The 19875-nt window shown below is 40.3% G+C and overlaps 1 protein-coding gene across 2 annotated transcripts in view; it reads left to right on the forward strand.

Annotated features, from left to right (window-relative positions):
- appbp2 (amyloid beta precursor protein (cytoplasmic tail) binding protein 2) overlaps window positions 1–19875 on the forward strand; it is a 226908-nt gene that overhangs the window by 132158 nt on the left and 74875 nt on the right. For both annotated transcript variants that reach the window (XM_037268417.1, XM_037268418.1), the window contains exons 9-10: window positions 14069–14193; window positions 19065–19150. In XM_037268417.1, coding sequence (XP_037124312.1) covers window positions 14069–14193; window positions 19065–19150 — 211 coding nt within the window. The remainder of the gene's footprint in view (window positions 1–14068; window positions 14194–19064; window positions 19151–19875) is intronic.

A 19875-nucleotide genomic window follows, 5' to 3' on the forward strand; every position in this document is an offset into this window, starting at 1 on the left:
ACGATTGTATTTATTTATCAATGGCGGCGGAGGTACGGACTCTACGTGTTACGTGACGTCCTCTGATTGGTTTACCGCCCCAATCTACGTAAAACGTAATGTCCTCTGATTGGTTCATCGGGTCTACATATTACTTTATTACGTCTCTGTGTGGCGGAAGCCACACAAAACAACTCTACAAACTTGTACAAAGGGTAGTATTCATTTATCAATGGCGACAGAGGTACGTACTTTGCTCGGACCATAGTATTATTTACCAATGGTGGCGGAAGTACGTATTGCTCTACGTGTCACGTCCAGTCCTCTGATTGGTCTACCGCCCAGAACTACGTAAAACGGTTCATCGGGTGCCTGTGTATTACGTCTCTGTGTAGCAGAAGCCACACAAAACAACTTTACAGATTTGCACAAACGATAGTATTTATTTACCAATGGTGGCGAAGGTACGTACACGTCTACGTGTTACGTCTAGTCCTCTGATTGTTTTTTTTGTCCCGATCTGCGTAGATAAAACATATGTTCTCTGATTGGTTCATCGGGTCTTCATATTATGCCCGTATATTACGGAAATCACACAAAACAACTTTACAGATTTTTGAATTTGGTCCACACAAAAGGCGCACTTTTGTTTTTGGAGAAAATTAAAGGCTTTTATGTGCGCCTTATGGTCGTGAAAATACGGTAATATCTTCATTTATTTTGCTTCACAAAAGAGAATGGAAAGAGTCAAATGAATTGTAATTTTACACAAAATTCCAAAAATGGGCCGGACAAATGTATTGGCACCCTAAGCCTAATACTTGGTAGCCCATTCTTTAGATGAAATAACTGTGAACAACCGCTTCCGGTAACCATCAGTGAGTTTCTTACAATGCTCTGCTGGAATTTTAGACCATTCATTTTTGGCAAACTTCAAGTCGCTGAGATTTGAAGGGTGCCTTCTCTAAACTGCCATTTTGAGATCTCTCCACAGGTGTTCTATGGTATTCAGGTCTGGACTCATTGCTGGCAACTTTAGAAGGTGCTTTCTCTCAAACCATTTTCTAGTGCTTTTTGAAGTGTGTTTTGGGTCATTGTCTTGCTGAAAGACCCATGACCTCTTAGGGAGACCCAGTTTCTCACACTGGGCCCTACATTATGCTGCAAAATTTGTTGGTCGTCTTCAGACTTCACAATGCCATGCACACAGTCAAGCAGTACAGTGCCAGAGGCAGCAAAGCAACCCCAAAACATAAGGGAACCGCCGCCATGTTTGACTATAGAGACCGTGTTCTTTTCTTTGAAGGCCTCGTTTTTTTTTCCTGTCACCTCTGTGTTGATGCCTTTTCCCAAAAAGCTCAATTTTTGTCTCATCTGACCAGAGAACATTCTTCCAAAACGTTTTTGCCTTTCTCAGGTAAGTTTCGGCAAACTCCAGCCCATTTTTTTTATGTCTCTGGGTCAGAAGTGGGTGTCTTCCATTGAGTCTCTTTTCATTCAGACGGCAACGGATTGTATGAGTTGTCATTGTTGTACCCTTGGACTGCAGGATAGCTCGAACTTGTTTGGATGTTAGTCGAGGTTTTTTATCCACCATCCGCACAATCCTTCGTTGAAATCTCTCGTCAATTTTTTTTGGCCACATCTAGGGAGGTTGGCCACAGTGCCATGGGCTTCAAACTTCTTGATGACACTGCACACAGTAGACACAGAAACATCCAGGTCTTTGGAAATGGACTTGTAGCCTTGAGATGGCCCATGCTTACTCACAATTTTGCTTCTCAAGTCCTCAGACAGTTCTTTGATATTTTTTTCACCATGCTCAATGGCGAAAATATTTTTCGGCATAAATTGTGTATAATGCTTGTGTACACACAAGGACACAGGACAGATGTTGAGTCAACTTTAATCCATTTTAACTGTCTGCAAGCCTGATTTACTGATTGCCGCCACCTGTTATGTGCCACAGGTAAGTAACAGGTACTGTTAAGTACACAAATTGGAGAAGCATCACGTGATTTTGCAAAGGGCGCCAATACTTTTGTCTACCCCCTTTTTTATGTTTGGTGTGGAATTATATCCAATTTGGCTTTTTGGAAAATTATTTCTGTAGTTTTACATTAATGGCAAACAAAATAAACATTTTAATATCAAAGCATTTGTAATTACAATCATTTTCTTCAGAATTGCAGGGGTACCAATACCTTTGGCCAGCACTGTATATATATTTACCGTAATTTCTGGACTATAAGCCTCACTTGATTATAAGCCTCACCAGCAAAAATTAGGGGAGAATCTTGTTTTTTCTTCATAAATAAGCCGCACCATACTAAAAGCCGCATGTGCCCGTGAGTTTTTAACAAAGAAAGACGGTACACAGAAAGAGTTTTCAAAGTTTTAATAACATACCTTCACTTTTCTTTCCAAACAATGCCTGTGACGCGGCAATAACACAGCAGCAACACGAAAGTAACAGCACTAATAGGGCTGGATAAAAAAACATACCGGTAAAAGTCACTGAGACGCGGCGGTAACACAGCAGCAACACAGTAGCACAGCACTAACAGGGCTGGTTAAAAAAACATACCAGTAAAAGTCACTGAGAGCTCTCTTCATCTTTCTCCTGTGCACTGAAACATCTAAGTATTCCTCCTCAGTGTCGGATTGGAATAGCGTCAGATATACTTCAACATACACTTTCTCAGTCTCTCTTTCATTGTAGCTTTTATGCATTTCTTCTAACATTTTCCTTGATGAAGGTCTGTTCATGCGAATTTTATTCAAGCACAAAATGCTAAGTTACATTAAACTGCTCCATATAGCTCCAGAGTAGACGTGACCAGGAAATAAATAAAGAAAACGGTGACGCAACAAAATCTCATCAATAGCCCAGTGCCCCCTAGTGACCGAAAGAAACCTCTGAAGTGCATGCATGAGCAGCCTTAGTTCCTACGTTAAGAGCCAAATCGACTGCCTTTAACTTTAAAGCGGCATCATATGCATTTCTTATGTCCCCCATAAAGAGGGTTTGTGTATAAAGGCTTCCTTTCTTCAGTAATGTCCGTCTTGATCTCAATCTGTCTCTTCTTTGTGTGAATTATACGGCACTATTTGCCTGGCGGATGAACATGCACACCACTTTTCTCCCCAGTGACCGTGTCACATATCCCTCCGCCCAGCAAAGCGGTGCCGCACAGCAGTGGGCCACAGCCTTTTACGAGTGTATATGTGTATTAGTCCTCACAAAAATCACGAAAAATCCATAGATACGCCGCACCGGACAACAAGCCGCAGGTCTCAAAAGTTGAGCTAAAACTAGCGGCTTATAGTCCAGAAATTACGGTGTATATGGGCACCCCTGATCATTTTCAAGATTTTCCTTTATACAGGGTCTGGCAAAATGATGTGACACATTTGTAGGTTCCATCCATTTTCTGTACCGCTTAGTCCCCACGGGGGTCGCGGGTGTGCTGGAGCCTATCCCAGCCGTCATTGGGCAGTAGGCGGGGGACACCCTGAACCGGTTTAGTTTATTTAAAGGAAAGGTTGACATGTAACATCAAAGTTTCATGGACTGGCCTGACTCAGTTCAAGAACTGTTTTACAGCAGGTTCCTATAACATTACACACATTTCAATACAATATATACAATATATATATATATCTTATTGTTAATGGGTGCAAATTTGGTTTGTTATTAAAAAATATGTGTATAGCCGTTTAAATTGCATAATAGAGGTGGCTGATCTGATTTGAAGGGGTATCTTATTCCAGATCAAAATAGATGTGCGGATAAATGAGTTATGACCAAAATTGTTTTGGTATGCTGGGGTTCGGATGAGGTCCTGTGTAACTGAGCGGGTGATGCGGGCCTGTCTTTCATTACGGCCTGGGATGAGTGAATTAACTACAGGTGGGAGAGAATTTGTGTGTAGTTGATAGAAGAGTTTTATTGCCATGAGAATTGTGTAATTCTGGAAGGTTAGTGCATTGGAGCGTGCAAGTGACGTGCAGTGATGGGTCCAGATTGATAGTCTGCCATGTATTTTGTATGCTCTATCGTATAGTCTGGCTATAGGATCCAGAGTTTCTTTTGTGGTGAGAGACCAAATGGGAAGACAGTACGTTAGACAGTATGATATAATATAGATAAATATTTGAGACATTGTGGGTGAGATATGGCCTGATCTTGTTATAGACATACATTTTCTGTTTGAGTTTATTAGTGAGATTGTTAACATGTTTTTTGTAGGTGAGGTGGGAGTCTAAGTGCACTCCAAGATATTTATATGTGTTTGTGACTACTAGAGTTTGATCGGATAGAGTAATGGGACAGTTATGGAGATGTTTTTCCTAGGGGAGTGGAAGTACATTATTTCAGTTTTTTTTTATATTGATCATCAGATGGTTTACTTTTAGCCACATGTAGGAGCTGGAGATCAGAAGTAAGTTTGGAGTTTATGGTTTCGATGTTCGAATCTGAGGTGAAAATAACTGTGTCGTCAGCATATAATATGATTTGAGTTTGTTTGCATATTAGGCTTGTCATTGATGTACATAATGAATAATAATGGGCCCAGTATGCTGCCCTGGGGGACACCAGTGGGAGATGGTAATGGAGTAGATGTGGCCTGACCAATATTAACAACCTGGATTATATCCGAGAGGTATGATGAGAGCATAGTTAGCACTGAGGGGGAGAGATGAAAGGAACATAGTTTGTTATGGAGTATTTGGTGATTAACTGTGTCAAAGGCTTTACGGAAATCTACAGACTGCTCCTGTGATGTGGCCTTTATTAAGAGAAGTGCGTATATATTCTGTGAGTAGTAGCTGTGCAGATAGTGTAGAACGAGCTGATCGGAAGCCAAACTGTGAGTTGTTGAGAAGGTTGTTTGTTTCAAGATATTCTATAAGTTGTTTTGACAGGGTTTTTTCTAAAGGTTTTGATATAGGTGGGAGGATTGATATGGGACGGTAGTTGGATAGGGTTGTTCGGTCGTCTGATTTAAATATGGGGGTAATTTTTGCTTTTTTCCACGCAGTCGGAAATATGGAATGTCTTATGCAGAGATTGATTAAATGGAGGATTAGGGGTCGGAAGCTACTGGCCTGGGTTTTGTAAAAGTCTGTGTTTAGTTCATATATGTCTTTGGCCTTTGAGTTATTGAGTGAGCTGAGAATACTGGATAACTCTGAGAGCGTAATCTCAGAAAAGGTTAGCTTGTCTGATGAGGGAGTTATAGGTGTGGGTGGAGACGAAGGATCAAAGTGTTCTGTCAGTTCTTTAATAGAGGTGATGAAGTAATTATTAAATGCATTTGCAATCTGTTCCTGATCAGTAGTGAGTGTATTTTGTAAAGATATTTGTATGTTGTTGTTTGTATTTTCATGAGTTTGCCCAGTGATGGATTTTAGTGTCTGCCAGAGGATTTTGGGGTCCGTGGCGGCCTGAGTGATTTGCTTCTGGAAGTAAGTGGTTTTAGCCTTACTTATCTCTAAGGTGCATTTATTTCTAAGATGTGTGAGAGCTGTTTTATTTTCAATAGTTTTTATTAACCTATACAATTTCAGTGCAGTGGTTTTCTGTGCGATTAAATTGAGAATATCTGAGTTTATCCATGGTAATTTATTCTGTCGTAGACTGAGTTTTCTGGTAGTAGTGTATTTTTTCCGTATGGCTTCTATACGATCCTGGACAGAGGCGTAGCCAAGCCGGGGCGAGCCGGGGCGGCGCCCCGGTTAGGACTCCCTGCGCCCCGGTTGAAAAAAATCGAGCTTTTTCGATTCTTCATTTTCATGCCGTTTTTTTCTTTCGGTCTTGCGCGAATGTGCTTGCGCTATTCTATGTGCGCGATGTTATCAATTCACCGTTTGCCTCTCGGACCCGGATGTTGTTTTAGCGATCAGCGAACGGCGTGGGTAATGTTCGATTTTTTTTCCTGTGGGCGTGCGCCCCTACTGGAAAGATTCCTGGCTACGCCTCTGATCCTGGAAATCTGCTAAGATTTGTTCTGGGTCGGTGAGTGCTAGTTGATTGCTCCAATCAATATTCTTTATTTCGGTTTCATACTGTGGTAGCTTAGATCTTGGTATATTTGAAATAGTGCACTGTTGATGATTTTTCCGAGGTTTCGGGTTTTTCCTAACTGTGTATATGAGAGAATGGTCTGATACAGCTACGTGGATGACTCCTGATGTGCTATATTTTGCGGGTTGATTGGTGAAGATGAGAATAGAGCTGCGAGTGTGACACAGTATTCTAGTTGGTTCTTTTATCAGTTGGTGGAGTCCTAATTTTTCTGCCATGCTTTTTAGAGGTTTGGATGATTTGTCTTTGTAGTCTAAGTTCAAGTCGCCAATTATGATATATTCCTTTGTTTTTATATTTTTTATAATATTGGATCAATTTTTAATATAATCTGTGGGGTTTGTGTTTGGCGGCCTGTAACTGGCAATAACTGTGATTGCATGTTGGTTGGTAAAGCTGATGACCAGTTGCATTGTTTCAGTTTCTGTTGTGATTGGGGTTACTGTGTGTGCATATAATTTATTTACTAGTAATAGAATACCACCACCAGTATTGGTTGCCAGCCAATCGCAGGGCACACAGAGACAAACAACCATTCGTACTCGCACTCACACCTCGGGACAATTTGGAGTGCTCAATCGGCCTACCAAGCATGTTTTTGGGATGTGGGAGGAAACCGGAGTGCCCGGAGAAAACCCACGCGGGCCCAGGGAGAACATGCAAACTCCACACAGGGAGGGCCGGAGGTGGAATCGAACCCGCACCCTCCTAAATGAGAGGCGGACGTGCTACCCAGTGCCCCACCGAGCCGCCATTTGTAGGTTTAATAAAATGCAAATAAATTAAAGAAATAAATTGTTTATTTTTTATTTTTGAAAAGTACATATGCCATTTTGTTTTGTTTCATTTCATTTTCGTTTTTGAATCATGTTATTTTGGTCTTACCGCTGCCACATTTTCTGCCGTTCTGGCGGTGCGAGGTCAGCCGGTTGATTTTCGTTTCAATGCTGATCCACTGGATCTGAAGTTAGTAACCCATAACAAGATCGTGTTTCGAGCAGGTACGGATCATGTCTACCAAGTCTGAAGCGCAAACGGAACGCTCATTGTGTTGCAGTTACAGATTCGTTCTTGATAAACGTTTCCACAATGAAAGCGCGATGCTCACCGGTCCAATTCATGTTAGCAACTGAAACGAAACAAAATAACATTATTCGAAAACGAAACGAAAATGAAATGAAACGAAACGAAACAAAACAAACGGCATTATACAAAAAAAAATACTTTTTATTTCTTTAATTTATTTGCATTTTATTAAACCTACAAATGTGTCCGATTATTTTGCCGGACCCTGTAAATCATCGGTTGTTCGAATCAGCAATTTCAGTTAAATATATTGCAGACAAACACAGTGATATTTGAGAAGTGAAATGAAGTTTATAGGATTTACAGAAACTGTGCAATCATTACCGTAAATTTCGGACTATAAATCGCGACTTTTTCTCAAATTTTTAACCCTGCGGCTTATAGTCCGGTGCGGCTTATATGGGATTTTTTCCGTGATTTTTATGATGACTTGATCACTTTTATACACTCGTAAAAAGGCTGTGGACCGCTGTTGTGCGGCACTGCTTTGCTGGGCGGAGGGATGTATGACACGGTCACTGGGGAGAAAAGTGGTGTGTTGATCGCATGTCCATCCGCCAGGCAAATAGTGCCGTAAAATTTACACAAAGATGAGACAGAACGAGATCAAGACGGACAATACTGAAAGGAAGCTTTTATACACAAACCGTCATTATGGGGGGCTTATATATGATTTTTTCTGTGATTTTTGTGACGACTTGATCACTTTTATATACTCGTAAAAAGGCTGTGGACTGCTGTTGTGCAGCACCGCTTTGCTGGGCGGAGGGATATATGACATGGTCACTGGGGAGAAAAGTGGTGTGTTGATCGCATGTCCATCCGCCAGGCAAATAGTGCCGTAAAATTTACTCAAAGATGAGACAGAACGAGATCAAGACGGACATTACTGAAAGGAAGCTTTTATACACAAACCATCATTATGGGGGGCTTATATATGATTATTTCCGTGATTTTTGTGATGACTTGATCACTTTTATACACTCGTAAAAAGGCTGTTGTGCGGCACCGCTTTGCTGGGCGGAGGGATATGTGGACACGGTCACTGGGCAGAAAAGTGGTGTGTTGATCGCATGTCCATCCGCCAGGCAAATAGTGCCATATAATTCACACAAAGGAGAGACAGAACGAGATCAAGACGGACATTACTGAAAGGAAGCTTTTATACACAAACCGTCATTATGGGGGACAAAAGAAATAAATATGATGCCGCTTTTAAGCTAAAGGCAGTCGATGTTGATGACATTGTGTTGCATCACCCGTTTCTTTATTTCGTGGTCCCGTCTACTCTGGAGCTATACGTGTCGCTCGCTAGTTTAATGTAATTTAGCGCTTCGTGCATGAATAAAATTAGCATGAACAGATCCTCATCATGGAAAATGCTAGAAGAAATGCATAAAACCGACGACGAAAGAGATACTGAGAAAGTGTGTGGCAAAGGATAACTAACGCTATTCCAATCGGAAGACTTCGATGGTTTCAATGCACAGGAGGAAGATGAAGACGATGAAGCTCTTTTTTTTTACTTTTACTTGTATGCTTTTTTAATCAGCCCTGTTAGTGCTGTGCTACCGTGTTGCTGCTGTGTTACCGCCGCGTCTCAGTGACTTTTACGGTATGTTTTATTTAATCAAACCCTATTAGTGCTGTGTTACTTCCGTGTTGCTGCGGTATTACTGCCGCGTCACAGGCAGTGTTTGGAAATAAATGTTAAGGTATGTTATTAAAACTTTAAAAAAGCTTTCTGTGTCCAGTCTTTCTTTGTTAATAACTCGCGTGCACACTTCCGTGTTGCTGCGGTACTACTGCTGCGTCACAGGCAATGTTTAGAAAGACATGTTAAAGTATGTTATTAAAACTTTAAAAAGGCTTTCTGTGTACTGTCTTTCTTTGTAAAAAAACTCGTGTGCACGTGCGGCTTATAGTCCGGTGCGGTTTATATAAGAAAAAAACTAAAATATCCCCGAATTTTAGCTGGTGCGGTTTATAGTCCGATGCGGCTTATAGTCCAGAAATTACGGTACTTGAACAAAAGTAGGCAGGTGCATAAATTTGGGCACCCCAACAGAAAAATGACATCAATATTTAGTAGATCCTCCTTTTGCAGAAATAACAGCCTCTAAACACTTCCTATAGCTTCCAATGAGAGTATGGATTCTGGTTGAAGGTATATTTCTTTACAAAACATCTCCAGTAGTATTTAAGGTGGCCAGTTGCAAGTTGTTCTCCTCTTTGCATCTTCTCTGAAGAGTGAGCAGCAGAGAGACTGACGCTAATGCTATGAAAACGAGTGCAGACACACAATATTATTAAAGTGAAATACAGTTTATTATTCTTGTGGCTTCTCAAACTTCCCGCTTTATCGTGTCAGTCGTTTCCATAGATTGAAGGAACTGAACCATCAACGAAATGAAGTCTAAAGGCAAATCCTTCTCTATACTGGCAAAATATTTCTGAAACACTCCTTAACAAGCAAGACTTTGCCCACAGACGTGGGAACACTGCTTGAAAAATGAAATTTGACCAGGCACTTCTTTGAGGTTCTGATGTTGTGCACTGATTTGTGTGGATTGATGCGTCCAACAACGGAACATTTTGATCCCTCCACTTCGGCATCCTTGAGTTGTTTGAACTACAAAAATCTCACCGAGTAATATACAAAGCGGATTCGTCTTTGCGAATCCGCCATGTTTATTACTCGGATTTCTGTTTGGCAATACCCATTACCTTGTTTGGTTTGTCCCACCCCAACGGATGTGATCTAATAGATAAAAAAACATCATAGAAAACTGAGAAATCTGAACATAGTAAAAAATAGCCCCCAAAATGATCATAACAGTATCTCTGCAGCACCTGGAGGCATATATGACACTTTTCTACACTCCTGGATACTCCAGATACACAAGAAAATGTTTTTAAAAGCCAAAAAAGTCAATTTTACGAGATATGTCTCCTTTAAACACCAAATTCATAAGCAAGTAATGTCTTTTTAACAGAAATTGCATGTCTCTGTTTGCGCACACCCTTTGTAAAGGGCCTTTGTAAAGTCTTCAACTGAAGCAAGACACTCCTATGCTTTTTTTCACCTTTGTAATCACCCTGCCGACCTGATTATACATTGTCCTTAATCTCTTCTGACCTTTTCAGACCAGTGGATCCTGATTCTACTCAGGGATGCACTTTTCTTTTTTATTTCAGAATGTTCTTAGCCATGGGATTTGCGTGTTTCAGTACCTCGGTGTAAAAAAATATCTGTCTCCCTTCAACATAAATTTTCTGCATTACGCATACTCGCTCCACGCCGCCTCGCAAGTCTCAATGTATTCTTCTTTTATGTTGAGATACAACTATGACATTTATATTTTAATCATGTGTGAAATTTAAAAACAATAGCTTGTAAAAATGTAGACATTTTAAAAATGTTAAGTTTCAAAAATGTTGCTGACAGCTGGTGTGAATCATTAAATAATATGACTCATTTTTTTAATATTGATCATTTCCACAGGAATGAACACATTTGTGGTGCCAGAGAACAATTATGACATAACTAAACTGTTGTGGTTATCTTTGAAGACATGTCACCTCTGATCCAAGCAGGCTTCATCAACAAGGCTTGGTTAGGGCTGCACCTGCCAAATTGGTGTTAAGAAAAAATACTATTTATGGACAAGTTGAAGGCATGCTGTAAACTACGAATGGCATTATTCATTTGGAATGCGAAGCCCCACCACATATGAAAGTGAAAGAAAGCCAGTGGCTACAAGAGAAAAATCACCAAGTATTTACAGAATATACTTATGCGTAGCTGCCTGGTGCCTCAGGTCAGCCGACCAGACCCGACTGGAGGTATTGAAGACAAAGCAGATCCTCAGTGGGATCAATATTTTTCCATGTCGGCCCACCTTTTGGAATGTAGCTTGGAGAGTAAAACCCACTTTCTTTCTGCAGGAAAGAAATGGGTCTGGTCAGCCCACCATCGACCTTGGCTCAGCCAGTTTCAAACTGAACCGTGCAATCAAATTGATTTACTTGCGGCAACATATTGTTAATGAACAACGTCATACTTTGGTGTTGAAAGTCTATCCTCATAACATTCAAAAAGGCGTACAAGAGAGGAAATATTTTTTTACAGTTATACAGTTATTTAAAGTGTAATAGTGAATGAAACACATAGTTACATATTAAAACCCCAGCAGTGAACAGCATTAAAAGCATTTATTACAAAAGATGTGGGTTTTTTTTTACGTCACATCCACTCTTCACTGATTAGTTCATTCCACTGTGTTTTTGTTCAGGTTTTCCCCACCTCAGAATTGCACTTGATGCGACTGTGACCAGACTCAATTACTAGTACCGTGATCAGTCCATGCCATTTAGAGTGACCTTCCATTAAATGTTCGGCAAGCGCCACTGTCTATCTTTTAAACTCATTTTAAACTCATTGCGTTTCTATTCTTTGGTTTTCCACTCAACATGAGACTTGACGGCATAGTTTTAGTGCAGTGGTTCTTAACCTTTTTCCTTGTTCGCACCCCATTCAATTCACCAACCAGTTCCCGCACCCCCTTCCAGAATTGATGAAAAGCAATATTGATATGTACGTATCTTAATCATAATGTGTAAGTAACAAAACCATCATGTATTTAATTCTTTATTTACATAACTGACAACAAAATAATGCATGTAAAGTTTACATGCACAATATCACACCACATTACATTGTAAACTTGTACATGTTTGATTTTTACAAAAAAATGTATATAAACTATGAACACTGAGAGCTTATTAATTATTATAGCATGGCATTCTAATTATGAGAAAAGCGTATTACTACTAAATATACAGCACGAGGCAGTACACATACATACCTTCTTAGGTCTACCTCGGCTGATGACTGAAGAGAAACTAACAGTTGAAGCTGAAGCAGGCTTATGCAGTGAGTGACACGTACTAGACACGTTGTGATCAATGTTTTCTGAGTAACTGTGTTCTGAAGCATACCTGTCAAAATCATGTTAGCTTCCGAGTTTTTATTGTGTATTGTTATTCGTTTAACAGTACTTACCTTTATTACTTACAAAAATAAATTAAAACTACATAAAATACAAATATAAATAAATAAAAAGTATTATATATTATATATATTAAATAATTATTATAATAATAATTGGTTTACTTTACAGCTATAAGGCTTAATTATCCCTAATGCCAATTAACACAATGACTTCTTGATTTCCAGAATTTTTCACTTTTTTCGGTTACCCGACCATTATCCCCGAAAAGTCTTAAATTTCCCCCAGGGTATCCTCGCACCCCCTAGGAAGCATTCTCACCCCCCCGGTTAAGAACCACTGTTTTAGTGTTTTATTGTGTTTACTGTTTTAACGATGTGTCTTTTTTCTTATATCTGATTCACTGCGATGGAATTTTTAAGGTGCTCGATATAGTATAAGATTGAGTTGAACTAAGTTGAGAAAGAACAAATGATGCAGAATTCCAGAACAATCAGCCAATTACAGTCAAGCCTCGGTTTTCGACCACAATCCGTTCCGGAAGGCGGTTCGAGAAGCGAATCGGTCGAATTCCGAATCTATTTTTCCCATTACAAATAAGGGAAATTTTTTTAATCCGTTCCAAGACAAAAAAAAGCCCCTTTAAAGCATTTTTTCATTTGTGCATTTTTGTCAGATCGCGGCGAACACGCAACCGTAGCGCCGACCGCGCAACTGCACCACGCTGGTCGCATTATTGTGACAGAGCCGTCGCTGAAATTTAGAAAATATGTTTTTTATCGGGTTTTCTCGGGTCCTCCCAGCTCATCTCACGAGGTTCGACCTCCGAATTTTGTTCGACAACCGAAGCAAAAAAATCTAGATTTTTTTGTTCGAGTTCCAATTTGTTCGAGAACCAGGATGTTCGATAACCGAGGTTTGACTGTACTCTGTTATTGTCTATATCCCAGAAAACTGTTATTGGCATGTCCTGAGAATGAAATGATGGGTGAACAAGAGCATTAGCAACCGCAACAACTATGATACTAATAACAGTTGAGGGTTCCTTCTAACCTGTGGGTTCAAGCACAGGTGTCAAACTCAAGGCCTGGGGGCTAGATCTGAACCCCTACATCATTTTGTCTAACCCGCTAAAGCAAATCACGTGTGTCAATTTCCATGATCGTTGCTAAAATCTGTACCAACATTTTAAATTGTTAAATTAAATGAATTATATTGAGATTTTGCAATAATTGTTTGTTACCCTTTTTACAGTGATATGCACATTAACTGAGCTATGATTCTTCACTTATAATTTCAGAACTAGTAATCCCTCAATTTGTTGTGTATATGTAATACAGGGGTCTCAAACTCCAGTCCTCGGGGCCGCATTCCTACAAGTTTTCCAAGTTTCCCTCGTTAAACACACCTGATTCAAATGATCAGTTCATCCTCACGTTCTGCAGGAGCCTGATAATTGAATCAGGTGTGTTTAACGAGGGAAACTTGGAAAACATGTAGGAATGCGGCCCCGAGGACTGGAGTTTGAGACCCCTGATCTAATATGACAATGAGACATTTAAACATTTGTTTTCAACATCATAAATGGCACTTAGAGGTAAGCCATAACCACATACTGGCCCGCAACAAAAATGTGTTTAACTCACGTGTGTTATAGCTCTATAACCATTATTTAAACTGTTATTTACACTTCCATTATTCATTCATCATTTTCAAAACCTTTTTTATAAGTAAGGACTCGCTGAAGGATGTGTAAATCGCTAAGCTTAACAGTTGTAAAACAAATGGCTCACAATGTGTACTACAACACAATACTACAATACTATTTTTTTCGGACTTTTAACAATAAAAGGCACATGCATGCATCTAACAACATAATTTCTTTTTGTGCAAATCCCAGACAGCACTGGACATCAGACAGTCTGTATTTGGAGGAAAAAACATCCATGTTGCCACAGCTCATGAAGACCTGGCCTATTCCTCCTATGTTCACCAGTACAGCTCTGGGAAATTCGATAATGCGCTGTGAGTACAGTGAATTTAAATAAAAAAGTGAATACTGTTGGACATTACATATAGAGTACATAACAATGTTTTGTTAACAATAGTGGGGTAGTGTGTCATCATTTTTGTTTTTCTTTAACTCCAGCTGAACCTTTAGTCAAGGTCTAGCGAAATGTGAAGCTTTTCAAATACATTGGTGCATTGACATTTGTTTTTTCCTTCGACTTTTAAGTGCAAACTTGAGATATGAGCACTGTACGGTGGCAGTCAATTCAACTCACTTCACCCTAAGCAGCACTTTGGCAACCTGAATACACACACATAATGTGACAGACAGGGCAGGACAGCCAAGCGCAGAGTAACACAGACTTTATTGAATGCAAGGGAAGGGGAAGTGCAGTGCTGGAGCTCGAGCAGGAGTGGGTGGATGCTCGTCCCGCGGCGTGGGACGCCGCAGCTACGTGGATGAACGCGCTCCACGGCGCGCTGGGAACCCGGGGAGCAGGAGCTGACCTGACGGAGAGAGCAGCAAAGCAAGCGCGTAGCAGGGCGGGGTGTTTGCGGTGATCGTACTTGGGGACGGGCAGAGATTCAGGATGGGCGGTGAGCAGAGTGTGGTCAAGAATAGACTAATTGTCGGGGCGGGCGGCAAGCAGAGCATGGTCAGTAACGGGCAGATGGTCAGGACGGGCGACAGGCAAGACGAGACGGGTCAGCGAACGGAACAGGTCAGCAACAGGAGTCAGACGGGTAGACCGCAGTGAGCAAACAGGTAGCATCATGGGACAGACTGACAGGGAAGTAGCTGGATAACTGGGTTTATGTAGGGTGATTAACAAGCAGCCGGCAGGTGTGGGTGATTGAGCTGATTGGCGGGGTGTGGCTGTGAGCGCATGAGAGACGGGGTTTACCGGGTGATTGACGGGCAGGCGTAAGGGTGACATATAAACTTACAAACTTAAGAGTGTAGTCAGGTCAGAAAACTCCTTTAGTCCGCTTGTTTGGTCCGGGCCAAAAGCGGACTTAATTTTTTTCGTATGGTGCGGTTCCCATTCAGACAATACAGTTTGCAAGTGAAGTATATTTTGTAAACACATCCACGCTTGTGACAATCTGTGCTCCCATTGGACAGCACTGACCAGGGCGGCACACAGAGCACAGACCCGGAAATGGAGGAAAACATGCGAGTCCTACGTGCTTCATTCCTGCTCTGCATATTTGTGTATATAACCGCACCAGAGTCCATTTGGAAGCGAACCGAGACTAAAAAAAGTGGGTCTTGGTCCGGTTCTGTAATCCGCACCACGATTCATTTCGATGTATTCACACCTGCATAAAAGGTCCGGACCGGTGTTAGAATCAAACCCTGGTCCTTTTAAAGTGGACCAAACAGTCTGGTCTGAATACACGCTTAAGTCGTTCCATGATCGGGTTCGTGGGTAGAAAAGTTTGTAAATATAAGCAATTTTCCCCATGAGAATGAATGTAAAATGTACAAACCGGATTCGGTTGAAGTTGGGAAATTGTGTAAAATGTAAATAAAAACAAAATACAATGATTTGAAAATCCTTTTCAACCTATATTCAATTGAATACACTACAAAAACAACATATTTAATGCTCAAACTCATAAACTTTATTTAATTTTTAAAAATAATAATTAATAGGGCTGTAACGATTCATCGATACACCGATTAATCGATATAATGCTCTACGATTTGTTGGCATCGATGCTAAACGTAAACATCGATCTATATCGCCCGTTTTTGACCTCGGACATTAGACGCGACTTTATTTTGAAATCCAGTTCATTGTTGCTTGATTCCTCTTTCCGGGAGCAGTGCGCGGCGTGTTGTGTTGTGAGCAGAGCAGGCACGTGAAAGGGGAGCCGACAACTACGCGGCTCCTGGGCTGGTGCTATGGCTAGTGTCCAAGAAGACGAGGAAATTATAGGAATTTGATAAAGTTCAGTGTTAAAATAGGCACTTTGTATACTACAATACTCTTGTAATTTCCTAAATAAAGAGTTTGCAGTACCTTGTTGATTTTGCGTATGAATTGTTATAAATCAGGATATTGTTCTATATCGATCGTAGAGCACTATATCGTGATGTATCGTGAATGAATCACAGCAGGCTTTAAGATATCGGCAAATATCGTATCGTGATTCGTTGTATCGATATGATATCGTATCGTGGCAAAACCCGCGATTTACACCCCTAATAATTAACCTAGAATTTCATGGCTGCAACACGTGCAGTAGAAGTTGGGAAAGGGCACGTTTACCACTTTGTTACATCACCTTTCCTTTTAATAACACTCAATAAACGTTTTGGAAGAGAGGAGACTAATTCGCTTAGCTTATCATGTGGAATTCTTTCCCATTCTTGCTTGATGAACCGCTTGTTGTTCAACAGTCCGGGGTCTTTCCTGTCGTATTTTACGCTTCATAATGCGCCACACATTTTCAATGGGAGACAGGTCTGGACTTCAAGCGGGCCAGGGAAGAACCTGGATTCTTTTACTTCGAAGCCACGCTGTTGTAACGTGCAGAATGTGGCTTGGCATTATCTTGCTGAAATAAGCAGCGGCGTCCATGAAAAAGACGTCGCTTGGATGGCAGCATATGTTGCTCCAAAGTCTGTATGTACTTTTCAGCATTTATGTTGCTTTCACAGAAATGTAAGTCACCCATGCCATGGGAACGAATGCACCCCCATACATCACAGATGCTGGCTGTCCGGATGGTCCGCTTCCTCTTTGGTCCGGGGGACACGAGGTCCAGTGTTTCCAAAAACAATTTGAAAAGTGGACTCCTCAGACCACAAAACTGTTTTCCATTGTGCTTCAGTCCATTTTATATGAGCTCGGGCCCAGAGAACCCAGCGGCGTTTCTGGATGTTTTTCACAAACGGCTTTTGCTTTGCATGGTAGAGTTTTAACCCGCACTTACTGATGTAGTGACGAACTGTATTTACTGACAGTGGTTTTCTGAAGTTTTCCTGAGCCCATTTGGTGATATCCTTTACACACTCATGTCGGTTTTTAAAGCAGTGCCTGAGGGATCGAAGGTCACGGTCATTCAGTCTTGGTTTCTGGCCGTGGCGCTTACGTGCAGTGATTTCACCAGATTCTCTGAACCTTTTGATGATATTATGGACCGTAGATGTTGAAATCCCCAAATTCCTTGCAATTTTGCTTTGAGAAATGTTGTTCTTAAACTGTTCAACTATTTTCTCACGCAAAGTGGTGAACCTCGCCCCATCCTTGCTTGTGAAGGACTGATCATGTTTGGGGAGGCTCCTTTTTTCCCAGTCACCTGTTCCCAATTAGCCTGATCACATGGGGAATGTTTCAAATAGGTGTTTGATGAGCTTTTCTCAGCTTTCTCAGTATTTTTTGCCACCTTTCCCAACTTCTACTGGACGTGTTGCAGCCATGAAGTTAATCATTATTAGGCAAAAAAACAATTAAGTTTATCAGTTTAAAGATTAAATATGTTGTCTTTGTAGTGTATTCAATTGAATATGGGTTGAGAAGGATTTTCAAATCGTTGTATTTTGTTTTTATTTACATTTTACACAATTTCCCAACTTCAACCGAATCCGGTTTGTAATATTAATTTGAAATGTTCTACCTTGAAAGACGTAATGACTTTTTAGCAGTAGGCACTTGCGAGACGGGTGGGAGTGGGCGAATCGTGTATTGTTTTCTTCAGTTCTCTATTTGCAACACTCTCTTCTGACTACGCTCAACGCGATGTGCACGAGCTTTCTTAGGAGACTACAGATGAACTTGTCAATATTAGCATATTGACACTCGCCAAGACGAACACAAGAAGTGGCCGAGGCAAGGGTAGAGACACGCGCACACACGTCACAATGTTACCTGACACGCTCTGACAGACTCACGGGTTCGAATGTCAAATTTGGTTCATAAGTCAAAGCAAAATATCTTGAGGCTCCAGTTCGTATCTCGAAATTTTCGTTAGTGTTGACGTTTGTAAGTAGAGGTTTCACTGTATATATGTATGTGTCTGTCTCTGTGTGCGTGTGTGTTTGTTTGTGTGTGTGTGTGTGTGTGCGCGCGCGCGCTGTCAAGTGATTAAAATATTTAATCAGGATTAATCACATTTTGTTTACGGTTAGCTCGTAGTTAACTGATCCATTTTTCAGCAAATTTTTATATTCATATTGAAATATGTTATACATTTTGATGAGATGTAGGGCCACTTGGACCAAAAAACATATTTTCTTTCTTTTCATTGCAATTTAGAAAATTCTGTGACATCTAGACTTTGATAATCGTCTAGGCAGGACATGAGGCGAATGTATCCTTTTTTGCTCAGCGGGAAATAGATTTGACTGACATCCGCATAGCAGTGGAAGGAAGTGCTCAACCTTGGGGCAGCAAATGCAATGAAAACAGCAAGGGCCCCAAAATAGATCCCTGTGCACCACCATACGACAAATAAACACGCTTTACAGAAAAACAATAGTGTCTTTGAAGCCAGTGGTATATGCCGAACCATTTTGATTTGATTTGGTTATTTGTGTCCAGATTCAATAGTTGTTTTGTTGTCATCTTGCTTCTACTTGACTAATTCATGGCTGTAACATTGATTGCTTCAATAAACCAAGATAAAAACTCAATACGATACAATACAATACAATACAATGCAATACAAATTTCAGAAATTAATTTGATGTATCAATGTAATTTACAATATGTAGTTATACACATTTTTAAAAATGCTTATTAGCACAATTGCTTTAGATCAGTAAGTTTTGTCTGAAAGAAGTATTGGGTCTTCATAAGACTAGAATACATTTTCTTTCTGTCCGAGTAAATTTACTGAATATATGTTAAATTATCTCTCTGTTTGTATGCAAGATTTCATGCAGAACGTGCGATAGACATCATTACTCATATTCTGCCTGAGGATCATCTGCTTCTAGCCTCATCTAAGCGAGTCAAAGGTAAGGAAAGGCAATATTGGTTACTCACTACTTAAACAATGCCATTTAGTGGCATAGAAAAGTATCTATACCCCTTGATTTTTTTCCAAATTCTATCATGTTACTAACTTGAACATAAAAGTACTTTATTGTAATTTTTTTTTTTATTTACAACATGGGTTTCCATTTTTAGGATAAAAAGTGGGGTGTGCAAAAGTAGTCTACCCCCTGAGTCATTTCTTTTTAGAACCACCCAATGCTGTGATTACGGATACACGTATTAACAGCTCCAGACAATTTTTGCCGTTCTTTGCAATTCGCTGAAGCTCAGTCTGACTGGATGGGGTGTGTCTGCGAACACCTATTTTTATGTCTTGTGATCTCTAATATTTATGCTATTTATACACTGCTGGGTGAAAGCTTCTGAGGGAACATTTTCTCTTTTTCTTTTTATCTTTAATATATTTTCAGTTTAACTACCGTTTTTTTCCGTGTATAATGCGCAAAATTTAACTAATTTATTGTCCTAAAATCTGGGGTGCGCATTATACATGGGTACAAATTTTATTTAATTTTTTTTTTTTAAATTTTTTTTTTTTTCTTTTTTTTTTTTTTTTTAAGAAAATCATGGTACAACAAAACCAACAACAGGACTGACCGACAATAGTGTGTTTGTACTGTGCTCTGGTCATTTCGTCAAAGAAGGGATAATAGTCCTCTTCTCTTCTTGACTGACAATGAATGTG

Source organism: Syngnathus acus, chromosome 13, assembly GCF_901709675.1.
Source record: "Syngnathus acus chromosome 13, fSynAcu1.2, whole genome shotgun sequence".
Taxonomy (NCBI): domain Eukaryota; kingdom Metazoa; phylum Chordata; class Actinopteri; order Syngnathiformes; family Syngnathidae; genus Syngnathus; species Syngnathus acus.